Below are 21,502 nucleotides of genomic sequence, written 5' to 3'. Positions count from 1 at the left end.
AAAACAGAGCCCAGGACAGAACGGGGGCGATTCCTGACAAAGGCCTGGAAGGACTGCGGGAGGTCTGTGAACCTTGTGAAATTGCTACAAAATGTGCAGGTATGACATCATGAACTTTTCTTGGGAGAAGGTCCACACAAATGTCTGTGGCTCCAAAGTGGGTCAGGAGCTGGTAGATCACTCTTGAGTGCATACCTTTCAAGATCCTGGGAGGTTGGACTCTACCTACCTCTCTAGCATAATATCTCTCTCTCTCTCTCTCTCTTTCTCTTTCTTCACCTACGCCTATTTCTCTCTCAATACCAAATTATTTGAAGTTCCCTAAATATACCATGGGATTTCACATCTTCGTGCTTTTATTCATGCTGTTCTTTCTGGAACATCCTTGCATGTCTCTTATGCCTGGCAAATCCCTATTCAGCCACCACAGCCCAGGTGAAGCTCTACTTTCTCTCTGTAAAGCTTTCCCCTACTCTTTCTCACTCCATCCCAGGTGGAGTTCATCCCTTCTGCTCTGCTCTGAGCAATCTCAGCACCTCTGACCTAGCCTAGGCTGCCTTGTACAGTTGTATAGGTTGTATACTGCACAACCTTGGAGGCCCCATTCACTAGGTAGTCTTCTAGCCCTAGTGCATAATTATGTTTACCCTCCTGCCTCTTCCATTGGGCTGTAAGCTCCTGGGAGCAGGGCCTGTGTCTGCATCAGCCTCCTCAGACCCCAGTGGGTCCTAGCCCAGAACAAAGGCTCAGCCTACATTTGTTGAATGATGTGATAAGTCATGAGGAAAGAATGGAAGATTGGAGAGGGGAGGATGAAAAGATGGCAACAAGGAGAACAGGGGCCCTATTCAGATTTTTACTTATTCCAGGGGTGATGCTAAGGTGGTTGTTAATGAGGGTAATTATTTGAGATTTGCATCATGAGCTCTGTGTGGCGTGATTTCCAATCAATAATTAATGCCTACCCCATCATCCCTCCCCACAAAACTAGGTCAGCCTCCTCCTGGGAAAGGCAGTGGGGCTCCTTTGCAGGCTGCGGCCTCCAGCTGAGAGCAGGCCAGGGCCAGTGAGGGCTCAATACCCCACCCCCACCCCCAATGGGGTAGCCAAACTTGTGTGGGGGAGGGAGGCAAGAAAACAGACCAAGCACCTTTGCAATCCATGCAAATCCACCCAAATGTGACCTTAGCCAGTTGCAGGCCTTTCTGGTGCCCCATCGTTCATTCGCCCATCGAACACTTCCAAATGCTTTTGCCCGCCTGGCAGGCACAGGGCACGGGGAATCCAAACATGAACATTCCCGCATCTCAGCGCCTCAGAGCTTGCAGTCTAGCAGTGGGGGGGGGCGACCACAGTGTTGGGAAACACAACCAAGCCTGGGGAGTGGTGGCACCTCTGGGCACCTTCCTGGAGGGACTGGCTTGAGCTGGCCCTGCATGGTGACCAGAGCTTGTGGCAAAGGCACAAGGGTATATGACCATTCAGAGAGTGCATCGCGGCCACGCTTGGGGTGGCTGCAAAGCAGAGTCTAAGGAGTGTGGGGCCCTATGCTAGGTGACCGGTCAGGGAGGCCCATGGGCAGAGTCCCAGCAGGCGAGCCCTTGGACGGGGCAGTCCTAGAGGACAGGGACAGAGGCAGGATGCGTGCACTGGCGGCCAGCAGCCATGTGAGAACAGGCTGGGTCAGAAAGGCCGCGAGGAGGCAGGTGGCACTGCACAGTCCCAGCCTGGCTGCTTGTGGCTGCTCCCCTGGGCCCAGCCTTTGTTGCTCAATTAATTACATTTCCCTTGTTCTCCAGGATATTGAAATTCTGAAAGGCTCCCCAAAACCTGCTCGGCTGGCTTCCTTGAATGGCAGCCCATTCCCCCCTCCCCTCTTCCCTCGGCCGAGCCAGGTCCCAGCTCACTCCACAGCCCTCCCTTGGGCCCAGGAAGTCCCAGGGCCACTGAGCCAAAGGCATAATTAGCTAATTAGGGACTCAGAACGAATCCATCGTTTCCGTGCCAGGGAAAAGGGGCCACAGGATTAGGGAGTCAGGGAGGACCCCAAGAGACCCTAGCTAATCCTCTTTTTATGCCCACAGTCAAGTAATTAAGGCAAGTCGGATGGTTCCTCTCTGCCCTCAGTTCCCCTGGCACTGGGTACAGGAGGTGGAGGCAGAGAGGAGAGGAAGAACAAGAAATGGAGACAGAGGACAGAGATGGAGAGCAAGAGAGGCAGAGACACAGACACCTGCCTCAGACCATCCTTCCTACTCATGTCCCTCTACACCTATCCCCTCCACCCAGCCCTCCTCCTCCAGGCAGTCTTCTCTGGTTTCCACCCCCAGTTAGTCATGAAGCCGTCCTGCCTCCAGTTCCCCCCAGGCTCTCACTCGCCATCTCTCGGGATGAGCTTATGTGGTTCTGCCTTCTTAGTGTGACTTTTTTTCAGGCCTTCAGCCTGGGGTAGAGGCCAGGAATAGGCTCCAGGCAACCCCATGAGTGTGGCTGAAGGCCCTGCTTCCCCCAGCCAAGAAGGGAGAGAGGACCCCAAAGTCCCCAGGACACCCAGTGCAGTCTCTACTTTGGTGAGTGCCCAGAGCGCCAACCCAGGACAGAAGATGTGGGTGCCAGTCCTGGCTGGGCAGCCTTGAGACAGAGCTTGCCCTCTCTGGACCCCAGCAGCCTCATCTACAGAAGACAGTCCAGCCAGCCTCTCAAGAAAAACACAGGGTCAGGATACCTCGGAGGGGGAGCCCCCAAAGGCAGAAGCTGCTAGCAGTCCATCCACCCCCCCAAGGAAAGTCCCCACCAGCCCCAATCACAGGCCCCAGCCTCTCCCCCCAGCCACACCTTTCTCTGTCCACCAGGCCACACCTACACCTGCCACTCCAGCCAGCCTGGAGATGCCCCCAGCATCCCTACCCCTCACCTTCGCACACACTCTGCCCCCACCTACATGGCCCTCCCCCACCTCCGCCACGAGGGTTCCCGTTACTATTGGGCAGTAGTGCCGGGTCCCCTCCCCAGGGCCGCAGGCTGGTGTGACAGAGCCAGGCCGATCCCCTGCCAGCCCCTGGAAAGCCCTCACACACACTCACAAGGCCATCTCCCCTCCTTTCTTAGACCTCAGCTGAGTGGCCGTCTCTCCTGGCCGCCAGGCTGGACGGGTACCCCTGCAGTGAGCACTGCTGCCCCGCCCGCCCTCCGTCACAGCACTTCTGATGCTCTTGGCCTTCATCAGTTCATGGCTCTACCCACAGCCCCCCCAAAATGGACAGTGTCCTGAGCATGAGGCCCCTAAGGGGTGTTCTGCATCTTCCAACCCAGCCCAGGGCCTGGCCCAGAGTGGTTCCCCTGAAGGACGGCCATGAAGGAGTGATGGATGGGTGGATAGAGCCATTCAACTAATATCTAGTGAGGACCTACTATGTGCCAGGCATTGTTCTAGGCTCTAGGGGTGCATCTGTTAAAGCAAACAAATGAATAAACAGACAAAGTCCCCTGCCCTCCAGAGGTGGACGTTCTAGATAGGGGGAGGGGAGACAGAAAACCACAAACATAATAAATAAGTCTGTTTCCTCATTTGTCGGGTGGAAAGTGTTATGAAAACAGCAGGTGGAGGAGGAGAAAGGGATGGGGAGCCCCAGGCTGGGCCAGGGTAGGGTCGGTATGAACGGGGCCAGGAGGGGCCTGGCCAGCAAGATGATACAGGACACAGACTCACGGGAGCTGAGGGCGTCCGCGGCGGGCACATCTGGGGAAGGGCTCTCCCAGCGGGTCAAGCAGCCAGGGCAGGTCCCGGGGGTGGGGATGAGGCAAGGCACACTTAGGGAAGAGCCAGGAAGCCAGCGTGGCTGGAGGGAAGTGAGCAAGGGGGGCGTGGAAACAGGGCTGCCCCGCAGGGGCCACAACTCTGGCCTCTGTTCCACCAAGGGTCCTGGGCAGAAGGGAGACGCAGTCTGAGGAGGGTCTGAAAGATCACCCCAGCTGAGGGGGGCAGCATGGACTCTGGGGGGGCCAGGGTGGAAGGAGGAGACCTAGAAGCAGACGGCCTGCGGGATGGTATACGATCGCCTATCTGTCACCCCCGGCACATGCACACACATTCGGGGTGAGGGGCCCAGCCTGCAGGCTCCGAGGGTGGACGGTCATATGGCCGTCGCTCACCTGCCATGACGACACTCCACATCTGGCTGGGTCCAGATAACAGTGACTGTGGAGGTGGGGGACAGGCTAAATTCTGGAGCTTTCGGAAGGTCAAGTGATCGATGGGAGGTGGGGGGTGGAGGAAGTGAGGAGTCGGGGCATCTCCACGGTCTGGGGCCTGAAGCCAGAGCCATGGAGCAGCCGTCATGGGGACACGGGACTCCGTTTGGACACGTAGCATTTGGAGTGCCTGGTGGGCATTGATGTGAAGGCATTTCATAAGCTGGCAGGGTCTGGGGTTAGGGGAGACGAGTGTGGCCCAAGAGCATCAGGTGAGTGGCCTCAGGGTCCAGATAGTCTCTAGATGGCACTTAAAGCCGGGAACTGGCAAGGAGACAGAAGGCAGCTGGGCAAACTGTTGGAGCTGCTCAACTTTTTCACCCCTTTTCACCGAGGACCCCCCGACCAGACCCCCTGCTCTAAGGGAGCCGGAGGCCCTCGGTGGCTGTGGGGGAGCTGCAGGGAGAGGGATGGGGCCGCACTTCCTGACGGGCATCTCCCCCGGAGGTCCAGGCCGCTGTCTGCGGACGGGAGCTGTCTGCCCAGCTGAGCGCAGCCGCTCCGCCAGGCCAGCTCACGTAGAAAGCGCCCGGACCCGCACCGGCCTCTGCCAGGGGCACTGCCCACAGCCAGGAGAAAGGGTGCGGGGCTGAGGGCAGGAGGGGCCGAGGCTGTGGCTGGCCCAGGGGCTCCCCCCGGCTCTGGCTAGGTCAGCGGAGGGCGCTGAGTGACCGGGAGAGGCCGTCTGCGTGCCTGCCACTGCCAAGGCCAACTAATCAGGGGCACAGTGGGTGCCGGGGCGGCCGGGCCAGGCAGCATACGGCCGTGCTGCCGAGCCCCCAGCTGCCGGCCGCGGCCCAGCGGGGAAGGGGCCTGGGGGCTGATTAGGGGGCCTCAGTGCCCATTCCTGAGCTGGAAACAAATGCCAGCCAAGGAGTGTGCACCCCGACACCCTCCATCCCAGGAGAGTGCTCACGCCCTAGGGGGTGGTCCTAGCCCCAGTCCCACGGAAGGTCCCCGAACCCACTGTGGCCCAAAGAACTCCCACTCATTCTTCAAATGTCCTGTCCCCCCCCCATGTAAAACCTCCTCAAAGTACATGTTAGTGACCCTTCCCCTCAGCCCCCTGCTGCCTCCATTAGAGCCCCTGTCCCACCGGCCCATAGATCCGGTTGAGTATCTGCCTGCAAAGGGGCTGCGTCTAAACCTCCGTGGCCTCTTAGTGGATGCTCCTTTGGATGAATGAATGAATGAACGAATGAATGAATGAATAAATGAATACATAGTAGTCCATTCCCTTGACCTGGTATCCCGTCCAGGAATTGCTCCCTCCTGATTTGTAGACTTTGAGCTTGACGGTGGGGGAGGGGAGAACAGCTTTCGCTCCGCCCCCACCCCCAGCATTTCTCCATCCACACACTTGGCTTCTCTTCTTGTTCCCAAGTCAGGTTCTCACTAGATGTTCGGGCCAGATGTTTTCCCACCTACCTCCATCTCTTCTGAGAAGGCAGCAGCCCCGGGGAAATTGGGCCCCTCCACCCCTCTTCCCTCCTCTCTCCGCCACACTCCTCCCCTCCCTACCTTCCCCATGGGAGCTGCCAGACCTTTCTCTGGGAAGCCCTGTGGGTGCCAAGGACAGTCAGCCCTGAAGTCCAAGGTATGGCCTGGGGTGGGAGCCTCCTTCAGCTGCCCCCAAGGCCCAAGTAAACACACACTTCAAGTGAAACTGCTGAGATTTTCACGCAAACTGTTTCAAAGTGAGTCTCCCAGCTTCCTTTCCAACAGATGCCTCGCAAGGCAGGATCCAAGAAGGAATCCTGGGGCCTTCTTCATCTATCCTCAGCATGGCTGGCCTAACCACGACCCAGCTGGGCATGAACCCGAGCAGAAAGGGCCAGAGCAGGCCTGGGATAAGGGGCAAGGTGCCAGCCATGAGCCCAGAGCCCCTTGGCCTGATGAGCAATCGAAGACGTGCCTGCAAGGCCAGATCATTCAAAGACTTCTCCTTTTGAAACCAGGGCTCTGAGGATCTCTGAAACCAAGAGTCTAGGATTCTGAGGCTTGATGAGTCTAAGATTCTCTGTGACTTTCAGCAAGGCTAATTCCTAGATCCCAAGAGTGTAAGAATTCCAGGGAGAGGAAGGGGGCAGTGGAAAGGAGTCCAAAGCCCTGGGGTCGTGCGAGCACAGGTTCGAATCCTGCCTCTGCCCCCGGCCAGCTGGGCAGCCTGGGGCAGTTTACTCAACCTCTGTGTGCCTCAGTTTCCCCATCTGTAAAGTGGGCATTGTAATGGTACCACCATCCTACGGCTATTAGGAAACAAAACGAAGCAGCCACGTAAAGCCCTTGATGGATTTTAGCCATTTATCATTCTTGGTCAATCCCTAGAGGATGTGGAGAGTTCGCTTCCCAGCCGGCCCTGCCGTGCAGCCCCCTGCCCAGCCAACACGTTCTGGACGGTTCTTCTTCTCCACCTGCACCTGCAGGTCCGTCTGCCAAAAACGCCCTACCCGGCCCTCTGTGTGCTTGGGGATTGTCTCCCCAAATCAGCCTCTGCAAAGATGCCCCGATGCCCCTGCCCTCTGACCTCAATGTTCCAGCACCTTCTTCACAATAGTAACACCTACTGACCACTTATGGCACGCCGAGCTCTGTGCTGAGCTCTTTACGCACATTATAGTATTTTATTCTTACAAAACTGTAGAGAAATTGGTATTATTAGCCACATCTTATTGTTGGGGAAATGGGGGCCGGAAGAGAAGCATGGATGCCCAAGGTCCCACAATGGTCAAGTGGAGGCCCTGGGATTCGAACCTGGGCTTGTCGGTGTAGAGCGAAGCTTCAGTTCCTGGTCCCACAGCTGGGACCTGACGGTGGCTTCCTCCATAGCTCTGTGAGCTTTGCCTCCCTGCCCGTGGGCCCTGCTCAGGAGTATGTCCTCCACCTCTCTGCATCACCCCCACCCCAGGCCCAGCCCAAAGGCCCCTGCGCAGCAGTGGGTGATTGGTGAACCAGGGACCTTGAGCCGGACAGGGCTCTGCGGGCGGGCAGTGGCCCAGGCCAGGCTCAGCATCCCCAGCAGCTGCCCCTGAACTCCCCAGGCCTCACTCCCACCCCTCTCCACAGCCTGGGCTGAGGTGCATGATGGTCAGTCAGGTAGAGGTGTGGGCCCGCAGCTCAGATTCAGCTGGCTCAGAGCCTAGCATGACTGCCCTGGTTTCTTACTGGAGAAAAAAGGCACTTTTTATATTTAAATGGCGTGGCCAATGGGTTTTAGGAAGCACTGCAACCAGCTTACTGGGGGTGCAGGCCTGGGGTTGCCCCGTTCCAGGACTGGGCACTTTTAAAGATCATCAGCCCCATCTTGCCAAGGCCCAGAAACGGACTTTGGACTTATGAAGGCCACAGCAAGGAGCCAGAACCCAGCTTCCTGACCCACAATCTGGTGCTTCCTCTCTCCCTCCCTCCCTCCCCAACCTTCTCCTCCATGCTGTGCTTCCTTTATCCATCAAAGGCTGAGTGGCCAGGACAGAGCCCTGCGTGGTAGGGTGGAGGGACATATTTTATAAGGTTTGTAAACAGCACCATCACTCCCAGGTGCCCCATCCATCCTGGACAAAGTTGAGAACTACACATCGAATCCAGTCCTCCTCTTGCTTTGTGAGAGTAGAGAAACTGAGGTCCAGAGACACCAAGGGACTTCCTGGGTCACACAGCAGGCTCCTGGCAGAGCCAACAACCAGACCCTGCATTCCCTGACAACCCAACTAAGTCTTCCGGGCTGATTGTGCTGAGGCTTTGCAGCCATTGCTATACTTTTTCAAGTGCAAGGAGCTACCCACTCTCCAGGGTTTTGCAATTAATAACCCATCATTTCACTATTCCTGGCTCTCTAGCCTGCCATCTAGTGGCGACACTGAAAGCTACAGGCTATTGTTGAAAAGAGCAAGTCCCAGGGCAGAAGAAACTCTAAAGACGAACAGGAGGACTTGGAATGTTTCAGGGAAACATCTAGAAAAAAAGGAGGCAACCAACCAAATCTCTCCAGGAGGCACTTCTAAGAACTTGTGCCCCCCGCATGCCACCATTCCCTGGCGACTCTGGGCAGAGGACGTGGCACCTGGGACCAAAGCGGCCCCTCCCATAAAGGAGGGGATGGACCAACCAACCTGCTCTAACAGCCTGAGGCTCCTATTAACTAAATTCCTCATGAATATGAATTGATCTTAAGGTCTCTTTCCAACAGGAGCACAGGGTGGTTTCTAAGTTGGGGGAGGGGACACACTGGGTATATTTTGGCTCCCAGAGGGTCTGTGCTCCCAACACGCCCCCAGGCCAGGTTCTGAGACAGCGAGATTCCTTCTGTCAGCTGAGAGGTGCAGTCAGCTCCTGGCAGGAAACCAGTCCCCGACTCTGGCTGCCTGGGCCTCCCAGTCACACCTATTAACTAGCAGGCGGGAGGCCCCTGAGGAAGGACACTTCCTTCTCTCCGGGCGCTCCAGGCCACGCAGCCTCCCAGATTGGAGGCTTCGGGGGCACAGGGCCCATCGCTGCCCTTCTCCAGAGAACCAGGCAGGCTGCTGCGGGGGGCCGGGAAGTGACCTCCACGGCCAGGAGCTGCCTAATGAGCTCCTCACTCAGGGCTGCGGGAGAGGGAGGGAGGGGGGCAGGGAGAGACACGGGCACCACACATCCCACGTGCACGTGCATGTACTCACACGTGGTCTCCTGTGGCCACAGAGGCCCTCACACCCACATGCACCCACACACAGATGTACAGAGATCCCCCATGGAGAGAGACCCACACCCTGTCCCCTCCCCCCCAGACCTTCTCTTCTCAAATGTCCCGTCACATCACCGTTCCCAAGACCTGGAGGTTCAGGATGCAGGATGGTGTACAAACCCGGCACGTGCACACACATCTCTGGGAAGGGGTCCCGGCCTGTGGGCTCTGTGGCCAGGGGTGCGACAGTGGCCATAGGGTGGCTGCCTGGGACAGCAATGGGGAGGGCTGGGGGGGAGGGGGAGACAGAAGAAATGTGGCCCCTCCCGTGCCCTCCCTCTGAGGTTGCTCAGGCCACACGCTGGGCTTCCCCGATAACAACCCAAGGTGAGGCCTGGGACCTCCAGGCATCTGCTCTCTCAGTCCCGTCCGGCCCGGACCCGGCCATCACTCACCCACAGTCCCATCCTAAGGCCAGCTCGCCCCCCCCCCATGCTCCTCACTCTTGCCGGGCGTTTCCAAAACACTCCCTGGCCTGGTTAATCCCCGGGCCGCACTGGGTCTCAGTTCGGACACCTTCTTGGACCACCAGCCCCCCACCCTCCCCATGTCGTGCCCCACGTGCTCCACGATGCCTGGGCACCTCTCTGAGCACCGACGGCACTGTGGCCCTGGCACGGGACAACCGCTCAACACACTTGCCCCGTGTGTCCACATAACGGGTATTTCTTGAGCGACTTCCACGTACTAGGCATAGTTGTGGCCCTCTATGAAGGGAGTCCATCTCGTGGCCAGCTTCCCCAGTAAAGGGTGGTGGGGCATGAGGGGAGGGGAACACACACTGTGGCAGGTGTGCTGGTTAGACGCCTGGGCTCCAGGCTGCCTGCTGTGTGGCCTTGGACTTCTCGAGGCCCTCTCTGGGCCTTTTTTTCTTCATTTGTTCAATGGGCTAAAGATGGTTTTGAACTAGGTAATCTTTAGGATCACCTTGTAGGATTGGTGGGGGTGGGAAGGATAGAGAGAAGCTGGCACCTCCCCACCCTGCCCCCAAGGGAGTCTCCCCAGAGCAGTGGGAGGGGACCAAGGGGGAAGCGCACTGAACTGCTTCTCCCCACGCCCCTCACAGCTTTGCTCCTCATCACTCACCCGTACCCATCCCCTGCCTCCCCATCCTTCCTCAGGACCATCAGAGTAGCACTCAGGGCTCCCAGGGTTCCCATCATGTCAACCTTCACGTGTGGGGAGGTGCCCCCATATGTGCGCCCCCAGGATCCCCTCCATACTTTGCCCGGCCTGCCCATCTCAGAATGAAGTTACCATCTGGCCACCCATCTTGCTCCATAAATACCCTGGGGCCTGCCCTCCACTGCCCTAGCAGGCCTGCCCAGAGTCAGGCCAGCCCCACGGGCTCTCACCGCGGACGGGCTGTGGAGAGGGTTGGCTGGGTGGAGCAGGTGACAAAGCCCCAAGGCCCCAAGACTGAGAATTGGGCGGGGGGGAATGAGGACCACTCTGACTCTGCAGGGGGAAGAGGTGCCAGAGGACCTCCCCTCTTCTGCAGACAGGGAAACTGAGGCTCGGGCAAGGAAGAGAAGCAAGGGTTCGGAGAGAGCCAGGGAAAGAGCTGGGCTCAGGGCAGACGGAACTCTGCGCAGAACCCTGTCCTGCCGCTGAATTGCTGTGTGACATCATGCAAACTGCTTCCCCTCTCTGAGCCTCACCCTGGTTGTCGAGAGGATTAAGTCAGCCATCAGTATGCCAAATACCACACAGGAGGTGGGAAGGTGCTCATAAAAGTTCCTGTCCTTCCCTGACAGGGCTGAAACCCCATGCAGGCCGAGTGCTCCCTCCTCCTCTCCTTCCCCGTCCCCCATCCTATTCCTAACTCAGGGTAGTAGAAAGAACAGTGCTCGGGAAGTCAGGAGGCCTCTTGAGCAAGTTAATTCGCATCTCCAAGTCTCGGTCTTTTTGGTCTTTTCACCTCAGAACCGTGAGAACAGCCCACCTCCCTCACAGAGGAATTATAAGGCTCACGAGAAATCATGGAGATGGAAAAGCTCTGAACACTATGAATCTGGGCAGACGTCAGGGCTTGTTGTTATAACATAACTTTTCAACACTGGGCGGGTGGACAGACAGATGGATGGGTAGGTCCTGATGTGGGGCGGGGAGGCGTGTGGTTGGGTGATGGAGCTTGAGTCCTAAGTCAGCGCAAGTGAGGAATCTGGGGATCCCCTCCCCAGTGAAAGGCGGCATGATGCGCTCCCTCAAACTAAGCAGCTTCTTTTCACACACGTGTCCCCCTCGACAGCCACCCCCCACAAGGAGCCTTGTCGCTGAAAAGCCAGACTCCCCCAAATGCTGCCATTCAAGTTCTTACGGGACTCAGAGGTACCGGGACCTCCCTCCAGCGTCTTCAGGCCCAAATACGGGCCCATGAGCCTGGTGGGAGCAAGACCCACATCTGTCTGGTCACTGAAGGATCCCCATGCCCAGCACAGGCACTGGAAGGTGCTGGTCAGTCTCGTCCTAGTGCAGGAATGGCTGGGGGAGGGGGGCAGGGGGGCAAAAGCGGGGAGCCAACTCACTGGGCACACGGTTGATGGCTTTGAGGGGCCTCAGGACACGCACGGTGCGGATGGCCGACAGGTTGATGTTCTGAAGGTCCAGGGAGTACTCGACCATCCTGCAGAGAAAGGGGGGAGAGTAAGGGACAGAGCAGGAGACACACTCAGGGCCACGGACCAGGCCATGGCCATCTAGCCACCCATGTACGCCCATCCGTGCCCACGGCCGCCTGGAGGGGAGAGGTAAGGAACGGGGCCAGAATCTGGGCTATGGCCCAGTCAGCTGTGTGGTCTGGGCTCTTGCCCCCTCTGTAAGTAGACCTGGTGGCATCTGGCTCCTACCATCCTGGGGATTCCAACAGATGCAGTGGGGGGGGGGAGGGGCAGAGGGAGCAGAGGAGCAGAGCCCTGGGGTCCCCACTGAGTGCCCAGCACTGTGCCAGGTGGCTCTTGCCCTTGCTTCCCCAGCAGCCTCTGAAGCAGGGAAAGCTAGCAGGGGAGAACCAAGGCAGGGGAGACCCCCGGCTGACCCCAGGTGGTGACCAGAGGGCAAAATCATAGTTGCAGTGTCAAGTCCTGGCTGCCAGCAGAGGCCCAGAGCCGAGCCCCCTGTGCTTATATCTCCCCGAGCCCCCAGGCCCCCAGCAAGCCTAGCTTAGATGCCCAGGTTTACAGATGAGGAGAGGAACCAGAGAGAGGTGACATCGCATGGCCCAGGTCACCCAGCCAGGCCCACACCACACCTGCCCCTCCCTGTCTGCTCTCCAGGCCTCTGAGCCCAACCACGGGCTCACAGCGGTCCAGGTATCACAGGCCCCATCTCCGCGGATGTCACAGGCACACTGTATTTCGCTTCCACGCTCTCCTGGGCACGCTCCCTGCAAGGCACCCAGGCTCCAGCCTCATGGGCTCACTGCACTCCCCATGCCAAGCGTTTGCGCCCACCGTCCCTTCCGCCTGGGATGCTGCCTTTCTCATCTCTGTCCACTGAAACCTTACTCATGCTTTAAGGATCCAGGCAGATGCCCCTAGAGTCCTGGAAGTTTTTCCACACCAGAGTCTGCGATGAACCAAGCCAGTGTGGGTGCTACACACCCAAGAATGACTCAGAGCTGGTCCCACCCCTCAGGAGTACCCACTGGAGCCAGGGAGAGACCCAAAGGCAGAGATGAGGCCTCATCAAACAGGTCCACCCTCCCTCTCCACATGCAACCGGCCCTGAAACGCCTTGGAGGCAGTTTGTCTCCTCCAGGAAGTCTTCCCAGATCTCCACTGGAGGCAGATCTCTGGGGTCCCCTCTGTGGTGTCCTGGCTTCCATCAGATCCTACCTGCTCCGTTACTACCTGTCCCTGCTTTCCCCCCTGAAGGACGCCCCCCCCCACCAGGCCTACAGCCTCGGCCTGGCCCCCACCCCCCCGCCCCCGCCCCGTGCCGCTCACCAGACCACCAGACCCTTCCTCCCCCTCCCCGCCCCCCATCCTCCACCCCGGGGCTCCACCTGTCACTCCCATCAGCGGGGAAATGAAGGCTTTTCCTACACACCATGCAAACTTGTCCAACTGTTGTGAAGCCACCGCCCCCTCCCGCTGCTGGAAGAATAACTGAGCGAAAGCTTCTTTGCCTGAGATGCCTCCATCCAGCCCCCAGCTTTCTGGGGCACAGGCTCTGGCTCCCATGCTCTCTGTCGCATGCAGTCACACACCCGCACACACACACTCACTCCTTGGACACCCTCATCCACACACACTCCTACCAGAGCCCAAATTCAGAAGAGGGGGCGTGACCAAAAAAGTGACAGAGAATTAGAACTAGAGATGGAGACCTGGGGGAGCAAAGAGGGGAGGCAGAAGAGGAGGAGGGAGGGGAGGGAAAGAAGGGGGAGAAAAAAGGAAGCCGGAGGGGGGCGGGGGAGGGGAGGAAGGGGGGGGAGGGGAGGAAGAGGGGGGAGGAAGAGGGGGGAGGAGGAGGAGGAGGAGGAGGAGGAGAGAGGGGTGCTAGGGGCAGCAGCCTGGCAGAGAGGGTGCAGGCTGAGGCCGGCCCAGGGGCAGTGGGTGAGGACAGAGGGTGATGTGTGAAGGGGCACCGAGGGAGTGGAGCTGTATGAGGATTCCGTGTGTGGGCGAGCCAACTGTCATTTTCGTATTTTGTAGAAAGAGCTCTCCAGGCAGCCAGGGAGATGTGTGCGATGAAGGCCCTGTGGGGGCGGCACACACAGGCACACAAACAGGCGCTCACACACACACACACACACACACACACACACACACTCACACCCCAGGTCTAGGAGAGCCGCCCCAGCTCCAGCCAGCCCCTCCCCCTGCCCCTCCCCCACCCACCCTCTTCCTTCCGCCCTGGCTCCCTCCATGCTCCCTCCATGCTGCCCACAGGGGCAGCACCATGCCCTGGGCACAGCTGGGCCCCCCGGGCTCCGTGTGTGCTTTGCTGGGGGTGCTGGGGTGGGGGTTCCCAGACTCCGCCCGACTGAACCCACTGGGATCCTTTGTTTCGGGAGCCCCAGGGCACACCTGCTGAGCTCTGGCAGGTGACGGCCCAGGATTTGTTCCCATCCCCATGAAATCTCGCAATAAAAATAAATAGATGCTTCACAGACGGATGGCTAGACAGAGAAAAGCACGTGGTGTTTGAGGGCCTACTGCCTGCCAGGCAGTTCTCATTCCTTACCTGCGTTAACCCGTTTGAGCCTCCCCATTACCTGGAACCCACTGCACTGTTCCCCACACTCCCCTGGACCAGGGCTCCCCACTATGGGTGCCTTCAGGCCAACCCTGCCTGTCCCCTGGCCCTGCCTCACACTGCTCCAGGGGCTCCATGTCCCCCTAAGTAGAACCTGTGGGAGACTGGAATGACTGGTTCTTAATTAAGGCAGGCTGCTCACTGCCGCCCTGTCCCGGCCCTGCCCCGGGGACAGGCCGGGACCAAGGATAGGAAACATCTACAGATGCCCAGCCTATCCAGGCTCAAGCTTTCCCTTCGTGTTTCTCTAAAACAAGGAGGGGACTGGCCCCTGGGTTCTGAGTGAGGTACAGGGTGTTGGTGAATGTCACCAAGGCCTATGATTAGCCAGAGTTAGGAAGCTTTAGGATCTGAGCACCTCTCAGATCCCAACCAGCTCATGGGAGGCTGATCAGACTCATGCCCATCTCTGAGGTGGACTGAAGCAGCCACTGCCTGGCAGGCCCAGAGAGACGCATTGGCCCAGCCCCTTCCTCCCTTCCCCCTGACGCGACCCTCCAGGTCTTCGGTGAGGGAACACGCCTTCTGCAGTCTACTGCAAAAATGCCCCTGAGACCTCATCACTTCCAGCCCTCAGGGTGTCCACTGAAAAGCTCCCATGAGAAACTTCTTGGAGGGCGCCTGGGTGGCTCAGTCGTTAAGTGTCTGCCTTCGGCTCGGGTCATGATCCCAGGGTCCTGGGATCAAGCCCCACATCGAGCTCCCTGCTCGGCAGGAAGCCTGCTTCTCCCTCTCCCACTCCCCCTGCTTGTGTTCCTGCTCTCGCTATCTCTCTCTCTGTCAAATAAATAAATAAAATCTTTTTTTAAAAAAATTTTAAAAAGAGAGAAATTTCTTGAGAATTTAGTGTTAGGAATCTTAGCTCTGAGCTTCCTGGCAGTCCAGTCAAAAGAGGAAAGGTGATGAGTTACTGAGTTATTAGCAGCAAGAAAGATCCTTCCAGGAAATCCACTTGCCTAAACATTCCTACCAGGTTCTAACCCTCTCTTCTATATTTCTACTTGGGGATGTTATATTGCACCTTATTCTGGAGGAATAAGACAGGGTATAAATGCATTCAGTGATAAAGAACACACAATAAGTACACAGTGAAGAATCCAGGAGTTCTCATTCTTCTCTGAGGGAAAGAGGATAGAAAGGGGGACATTGGACAAGGATGGAGCGAGATGGGCAGAGCACATAGCTAGGAGGGTGGAACTGTGGGTTTAAGTCTATCCCCCGGGAACCACGCTGTCCTAACAGTGACTCTGTGCACCATCTTGGGACAGTCTGCTCACAGCTCCCTGACCCCTGCCCTAGTCTGGTCACCGTCCCTCTCTCCTGACAACCACAGCAGCCTCCTGACTATTCTCCTGTCTCTTGCTTCCTCCCCACCCCACACCCCTTCCTCAGTCAGCTAAAACTTCCTAAAATTCAAATCTAGCTGTATCACTCCCTGACTTAAACCCTCAGTGGCTCCCCATTGTCCTCAAAACAAAGTCTATGCCCCTGACCAAGGCCTACAAGGCCCTCCAGTCTGGCCGTCCCTTTCCCCAACCCCTGTTCCTACACCACACAGCTGAGACATCATCACCCTAGGCCTGTCAAGCTCCCCAAATACACCCTGTTCTTGCCCCCTTTCCTTTGCTCAGTGCCCCTTCCCCCTTGCTCCCAGCCTTCCTTCAAGACCATCTCCTCCATGAAGCCCCCGCTCACCCCCTCCATACACCGCAGGCTGAATTGACCCCTCTCTGCTCTGGCTTATTCCACACTCTGTTCATTCCTCCTGTCTAGCATGGGTTCCCCCAAAGCAGACCCTGAGCCAAGAGCTCTGGCAGTGATCCCAAGGAGTGTGGCAAGGGAGGGGAGGAAACAGAGAAAAGCCAATGAGGGGCTGTTCATGAGAGGATCACTGCTGTGGACAATGGGGGCACAACCAGTACCCGCTGAAAGACTGTGTGGAGTGGGCCTCAGAATGGGACCAGAGTGGGGTGAGCCTGGCCATGCACCCCCCTCCTTCTGTGACATACTCCCACACCAGGCCCACACAGCAAACAGTAGGCACTCAGGGATCTACTTAGCATGAATAACACGGGTGACAAAAGAAGCTACCTCCTTCCTCCTCCTCCTACTCTAGGTGACAGCTGTGGGAGACCCCCCTCCAAAAAAGAGAAGGTGAAGAGGGGGTCACTCTATGGGTGAATAACCACTGGGCTGACTTCCCTCGGGCCCCAAGTAAGACATCACTTATGGGAGTGAGAAATTAATTCCTAATTACACAGTTACTTTATCACACAGCTTTCGGTGCTAAAAGTCTAAAAAAAAAATCAACAAAAACCCCCACTACCTCCTGCCAGCTCCCAAGCGCCTAATTAGGTAAGTAATTTTGCTTTAAAGCGAACACTTCTGTCCTGACATCACCCCAGGAAGAGAGTAGCTGAACCCAGTTCCGGGGCTGTCCTTGAGGAGAGGGGCTCAGGTGGGGTCATTCCAGAGTGGGCTGGGAGAAAAGACATCTGCTCTTCAGGGCACAACCCTACCTATTCCTGCTGAGGAGCCTCCCTCCCCCACCCCCAGATCCCCTGGCTCCCAGGAGAGGCCCAGAGACCCAGGCCCGGCCAACCAGCGGACACCATCCCCCAGCCACAGTGACTAGTTCAGGATGGGCATGGGACCCCCAGGTGGGCCATGAGGGACAGCCCGGCCGTTGAGCTGGGACAACAGGGAAGAGGGCTCTCCTTGGCTAGGCTACTGCCTGGAAACCCTAAGGCGCTAATGGCCATCTTGCCTCCGTGGTGGCCTAAGAATTCTGCCAACTCAAAAAAAGGCTGAGTCCAGAGCTGGAGAAAGGCAGGATCCTGACCATATGGTTTGAGCACTCCCTCTATCCGAATCCCAGATCTGCCCTCTGCTTTTTCCAGTTCTATGAGCCAATACATTCCCTTTGGGGCCTGGGCCCCATTTGCCTTTGCTTTCTCTCATTGACAACTCAGAGTCCTGGCTAATTCAGAAGGGTTTCCTGACCTTCCCCCTGGTGGGATTATGGCCACTGCCAGATTTGGAAGCTGAAGCTCAGAAAGAGCCCAGATCACACAGCCCGGGAGCATGGGATCCAGGAGCTCTGCCCAGCCCGCCCCCTCCCATCAGGCATCAGGCCAGCCGCCTTTCTGGCCCCCAAGCACCCCCCTCATCTGGTCAGGTGGCCAGGAAGCCCACCACACACGGCAGTACACGGAATAGGGTCAGCATCCTCGGGGGCAGTTTTACCCAGTGGTTAGAGTATGGAGCCTGGGTCCCAACCCGAGCTCTGCTATGTGACCCTGGGCAAGTCACTGACCTCCCAGGGGTGTGGGGAGAATGAAATGTGCTCCTATACGGATTCAGTGCTTAGAACAGGGCCTGGCCCCGGGGTGCCTGCGTGGTTCAGTCAGTTGAGCGTCATGAGATCAAGCCCCGTGTCAGGCTTGAGCTCAGCGGGGAGTCTGCTCGAGTTTCTCTGCCTCTCTCTCTGCCCCTCCCCCCACTTGCACACACTCTCACTCTCTCACGTGCGCTTTCTTTCTAATAAATTAATAAATCTTAAAAAAAAAAAAAAAAAAAGACCAGGGCCTGGCCCAAGGAGGAGCCAAAGAAGCACCAGCAGTTCCTTCCTCTGTCACAGCCTCATTCCCCGCCTCAGCTCACACCTGCCCACGAATCACATATGCCTGCTTAAACCCCTCCCTGAATCCCACCTCCTGCCTGAGAAAGCCCAGGCAGGAAGGGCCTCCAGAAGCTCTGACGTGACCCCAGCACTGTCTGCCACGTGCCCTGCCTTCCAGGGGCACCTGCGCATCCCATGCTCCCACAGTGCCCCAGGCTTTTTCCAAGCTACCTGCCTTTGCATCTGCCAGTCCTACCTGTGCTTTCCAGATCCCACCCCTGAACTGAGCTCGCCTGCCTTTTGTCCCACTGTCCTCTAGGAGGGCACCTCTGGCTCTAACGTGTGCTCTGTCATGTCCCAGTTCCTCAGGGCAGGGGCGGGCTCAGAGTCCCAACTGGGTCCCCAGTGTCCCAGCCCAGGGCCTGGCTTAGAGGCGGGCTCTCCACACCAGCTTGTCACACACAGAACTTGAGGGACAAGATCAGAAAAAAAAAAAAAGCTTGGAGCTGACAAGAAGCAACATAAAGTGACTGAGATTTAACATCTTTCCAGGAAATACCCCTCCCAGGAGATGATTCCTGTGTGTTGCTGATAAAAATAGGGTGTTTCCTCACTCTTTGCAAGGGGCCCATGGGGGCTTTCTTAAAATGTAATTTAAGATGTAGCTAATGGAAAGGAAGCTGAGATGCTGGAAATGGCAGATCATCTGTCAGGAGGCAGCTCTGTGATGATTCAGGCTTGCTCTAGTGGATAACTAGACCACCAGCCTACACCCCTACCCTGCACTTAGCACATAGTAGGTGTTCAGCGGAAGGAAGAAAGGAGGGAGGGAAGAAATAATGGAAAGAGAGAATTAGGGAACAATCACATTAACCCTTGACCTTGGCCAGCACTTTCTGGTTTACAGGTCACTTCTACCCATACATCCTCACACTATTTCTATGAAACCAGAAAACAGAGGTTCTTAAGCCCATTTGACTGTTGAAGAAACGGATGCTCTGAAACCAACTCAGGCCAAGTTCAGAATCAAGGGAAGATTTGGGGCCACAAAGTCAAAGGAAAGGCTGCATACACAGACCCCAGGCAGGTGGGATCCAGGGTAGCCCTGGGGACCGCAGCAGCAGGAGATCCCACGTCTTCTCTAGACAAGGGTCCACTCAGGTGACAATACTCCAGTGACTTTATCTCTGGGTAGAGTTGCCACACAAATACAGGATTCCCAGTTAAGTCTGAATTTCAGATAAACAACAATACATCATTTTTAAGTATAGGTCCCAAACACGCCTCATGATGTCCACTTCATGAAATTTAGCCCGGTTACACCAGCATAGTCTGGGCGGGATCAGTGGACACAGTTGCTGGGAACCAGACACAGACACTCTGGGCTCTACCAGACTTTGGGGGTAAAGGTCCCTCTCAGAGGACCCACCTGGCAGCCCTCTGAGGGCTGATGAAGTTGCCCACGTCCTCAGGGGCAGATGGACTGGAATATTTTGGCCTCTGAAAAGGTAAAACCCCTCATACTATGAGTCAGCATGGGCCCTGGAGCAGCCGTATCTGAGCACATCCCGGATCTGGCCCATACAAGCTGTATGACCTGGGGCAGGCTGCTGATGTCTCTGAACCTCCGTTTCCACATCTGCGACATGGTGTTAACCACCCCCTCCCCCAAGTTCTGGGATTGTGAGGACCTAAGAGAGCGCAGCGCAGTCAGTAAACACTACTTCTGCTAAACCAGCTGATTTCTGCTGATTTCTGCCTACCCAGAGCCCCCTTCCTTCTCCGCTCTTAGGGAAAGAGTCCTGGCATTTTGCAAAGTCTACCCTCCCCACTCTCAGGCCACGTGGCGTGGGTGGGGCCGGCCTCGCACCCTGTCCAGGGGATGGGACCTGACCCAGCTCTGGCCAATCAGAGCACAGCCTCATCCCAGCCGCAGTGATTGGTTCAGGAATGAGCACATGACCCACGCCAGCCAATCCAAGTCAAGGAAGCTACGTTCCACACTCTTTGGAGTGACGTGAAAAGGAAGGTCCCCTTTCAGTGAATCCAAGAGAGTGGGCTCTGAGCCCAGGGCTGCCCTCCATCACCCGCACCCTGGGAGGAAAGCTGCCGGGGTGTATGTCAGCACAGAGTAACGAGCAGAGCTGTAGGATGGAAGGACACAGTGTCTAGTGATCTCTTCCAGGATTCTGGATCAAATGGGCCCTGAAGCCAGAGACCCTGCGGCTTTCAGGAAAGGAAACGATAAACTTAAACTAGGATGGGCAGGTTCCTGTCCTGTGTAACCGAGAGAGGCCTTCCTGATTCATGATTGACTGGTGTCCGGCTTGTCAGCCTGTGGCCTGAGAATCTGGTGATTTACCCGTTACCCCTCAAAGCATGTAGCATCCTGTATCCATGGAAACAAACCTAAGCGGTTATCATCGCTCTCATCCACTCTAATCCACAGCAAATGAGAAAACCATCCACCCCAAGGTTCCCATTGTAATCTAACCAGGTCCACACCCACCCAATGCCAGTTCAGCTTAAAGAAAGTGGCCCCACACTTAGGTGGCTCAGTCGGTTAAGCATCTCCCTTTGGCTCAGATCATGATCCGGGGTCCTGAAATTGAGCCCCACGTTGGGGTCCCTGCTCAGCAAGAAGTCTGTTTCTCCCTCTCCCTCTGACCCTCCCCCTGCTCATGCTCTTGCTCTGGTGTTCTCTCTCTCAAATGAATAAATAAAAAATCTTTAAGAAGGAAGGAAGGAAAGAAGGGAGGGAGAGAGGGAGGGGGAGAGAGAGAGAGAGAAAGAAGAAAGAAAGGGAAAGAGAAAGAAAGGAAAGGAAAGGAAGGAAGGAAGGAAGAAAAAAGAAAGAAAGAAAAAGGCTCCAGATACCCCCTCCCACAGCTCCACAGTGCCTGGGCACAACAGATTCCAAACAAACAAGTCATGGAGACGCCCCCTCCATGCTGGCCCAGAGCCAAGCTCTGGAGACTCTGGGATGATGAGTCAGCCTCAGCCCTGCCCTCAGAGCACCCAGTGCTTGGAGTAGACAGACCTATAGAGCCCAGGATAAATCAGGATGTAAAGACGTGAATACCAGGAGGGTGCCCTGGTCTTGCTGACATAAGGAGTGCTTCCCTGACTCACAGATGATGCACAAGAGTCATGCCGGAGGGAGGCCAGCTCCAAAGGCTTCTGGAAACAGCCACAATGATGACACTCTGACACCCATAACCACAGCCCGGTCTGTAAGCAGGGACAGGCCTCTGCACAGGCTGCATGGGTTGGATTTGACTTTAAACTTCTCAATAGATCACACACAGAGCTCCGGAGGCTCCAACTAGGCTTGGGAACATGGTAGGGCCACAGCTTTGGCCAAGAGCAGAGAAACTCAGGCCGTAGGAGAGGAATGTGGCACATTCTGAGAGTTGCCCACGTAATGTGCACTCTCTCTTCTTCCAATCCTGCCTGGCCCCAGGGAACAATTCTTGGTTGATTGAGCCAAATTCAATGATGTTTTCTATTTTCCTAGCTTTCCCTGCAGCTAAAGATGGCCACAAGACCCAGCTCTGGCCAAGTGTGCTAGCACAGGGGAAGGATCTAGGAAAGAAAATGTCTTCCTGATCCAAGTGGACACTCGCGGCTGGCATAGCCCTGTT

General features: G+C 56.7%; 1 protein-coding gene across 2 annotated transcripts in view; it reads right to left on the bottom strand.

Annotated features, from left to right (window-relative positions):
* CACNA1I (calcium voltage-gated channel subunit alpha1 I) overlaps positions 1 to 21,502 on the bottom strand; it is a 116,233-nt gene that overhangs the window by 54,370 nt on the left and 40,361 nt on the right. For both annotated transcript variants that reach the window (XM_078076647.1, XM_078076648.1), the window contains exon 5: positions 11,503 to 11,600. In XM_078076647.1, coding sequence (XP_077932773.1) covers positions 11,503 to 11,600 — 98 coding nt within the window. The remainder of the gene's footprint in view (positions 1 to 11,502; positions 11,601 to 21,502) is intronic.

This window comes from Halichoerus grypus, chromosome 6 (genome assembly GCF_964656455.1).
Source record: "Halichoerus grypus chromosome 6, mHalGry1.hap1.1, whole genome shotgun sequence".
Taxonomy (NCBI): domain Eukaryota; kingdom Metazoa; phylum Chordata; class Mammalia; order Carnivora; family Phocidae; genus Halichoerus; species Halichoerus grypus.
This window is presented reverse-complemented; position numbering and strand designations above follow the sequence as displayed.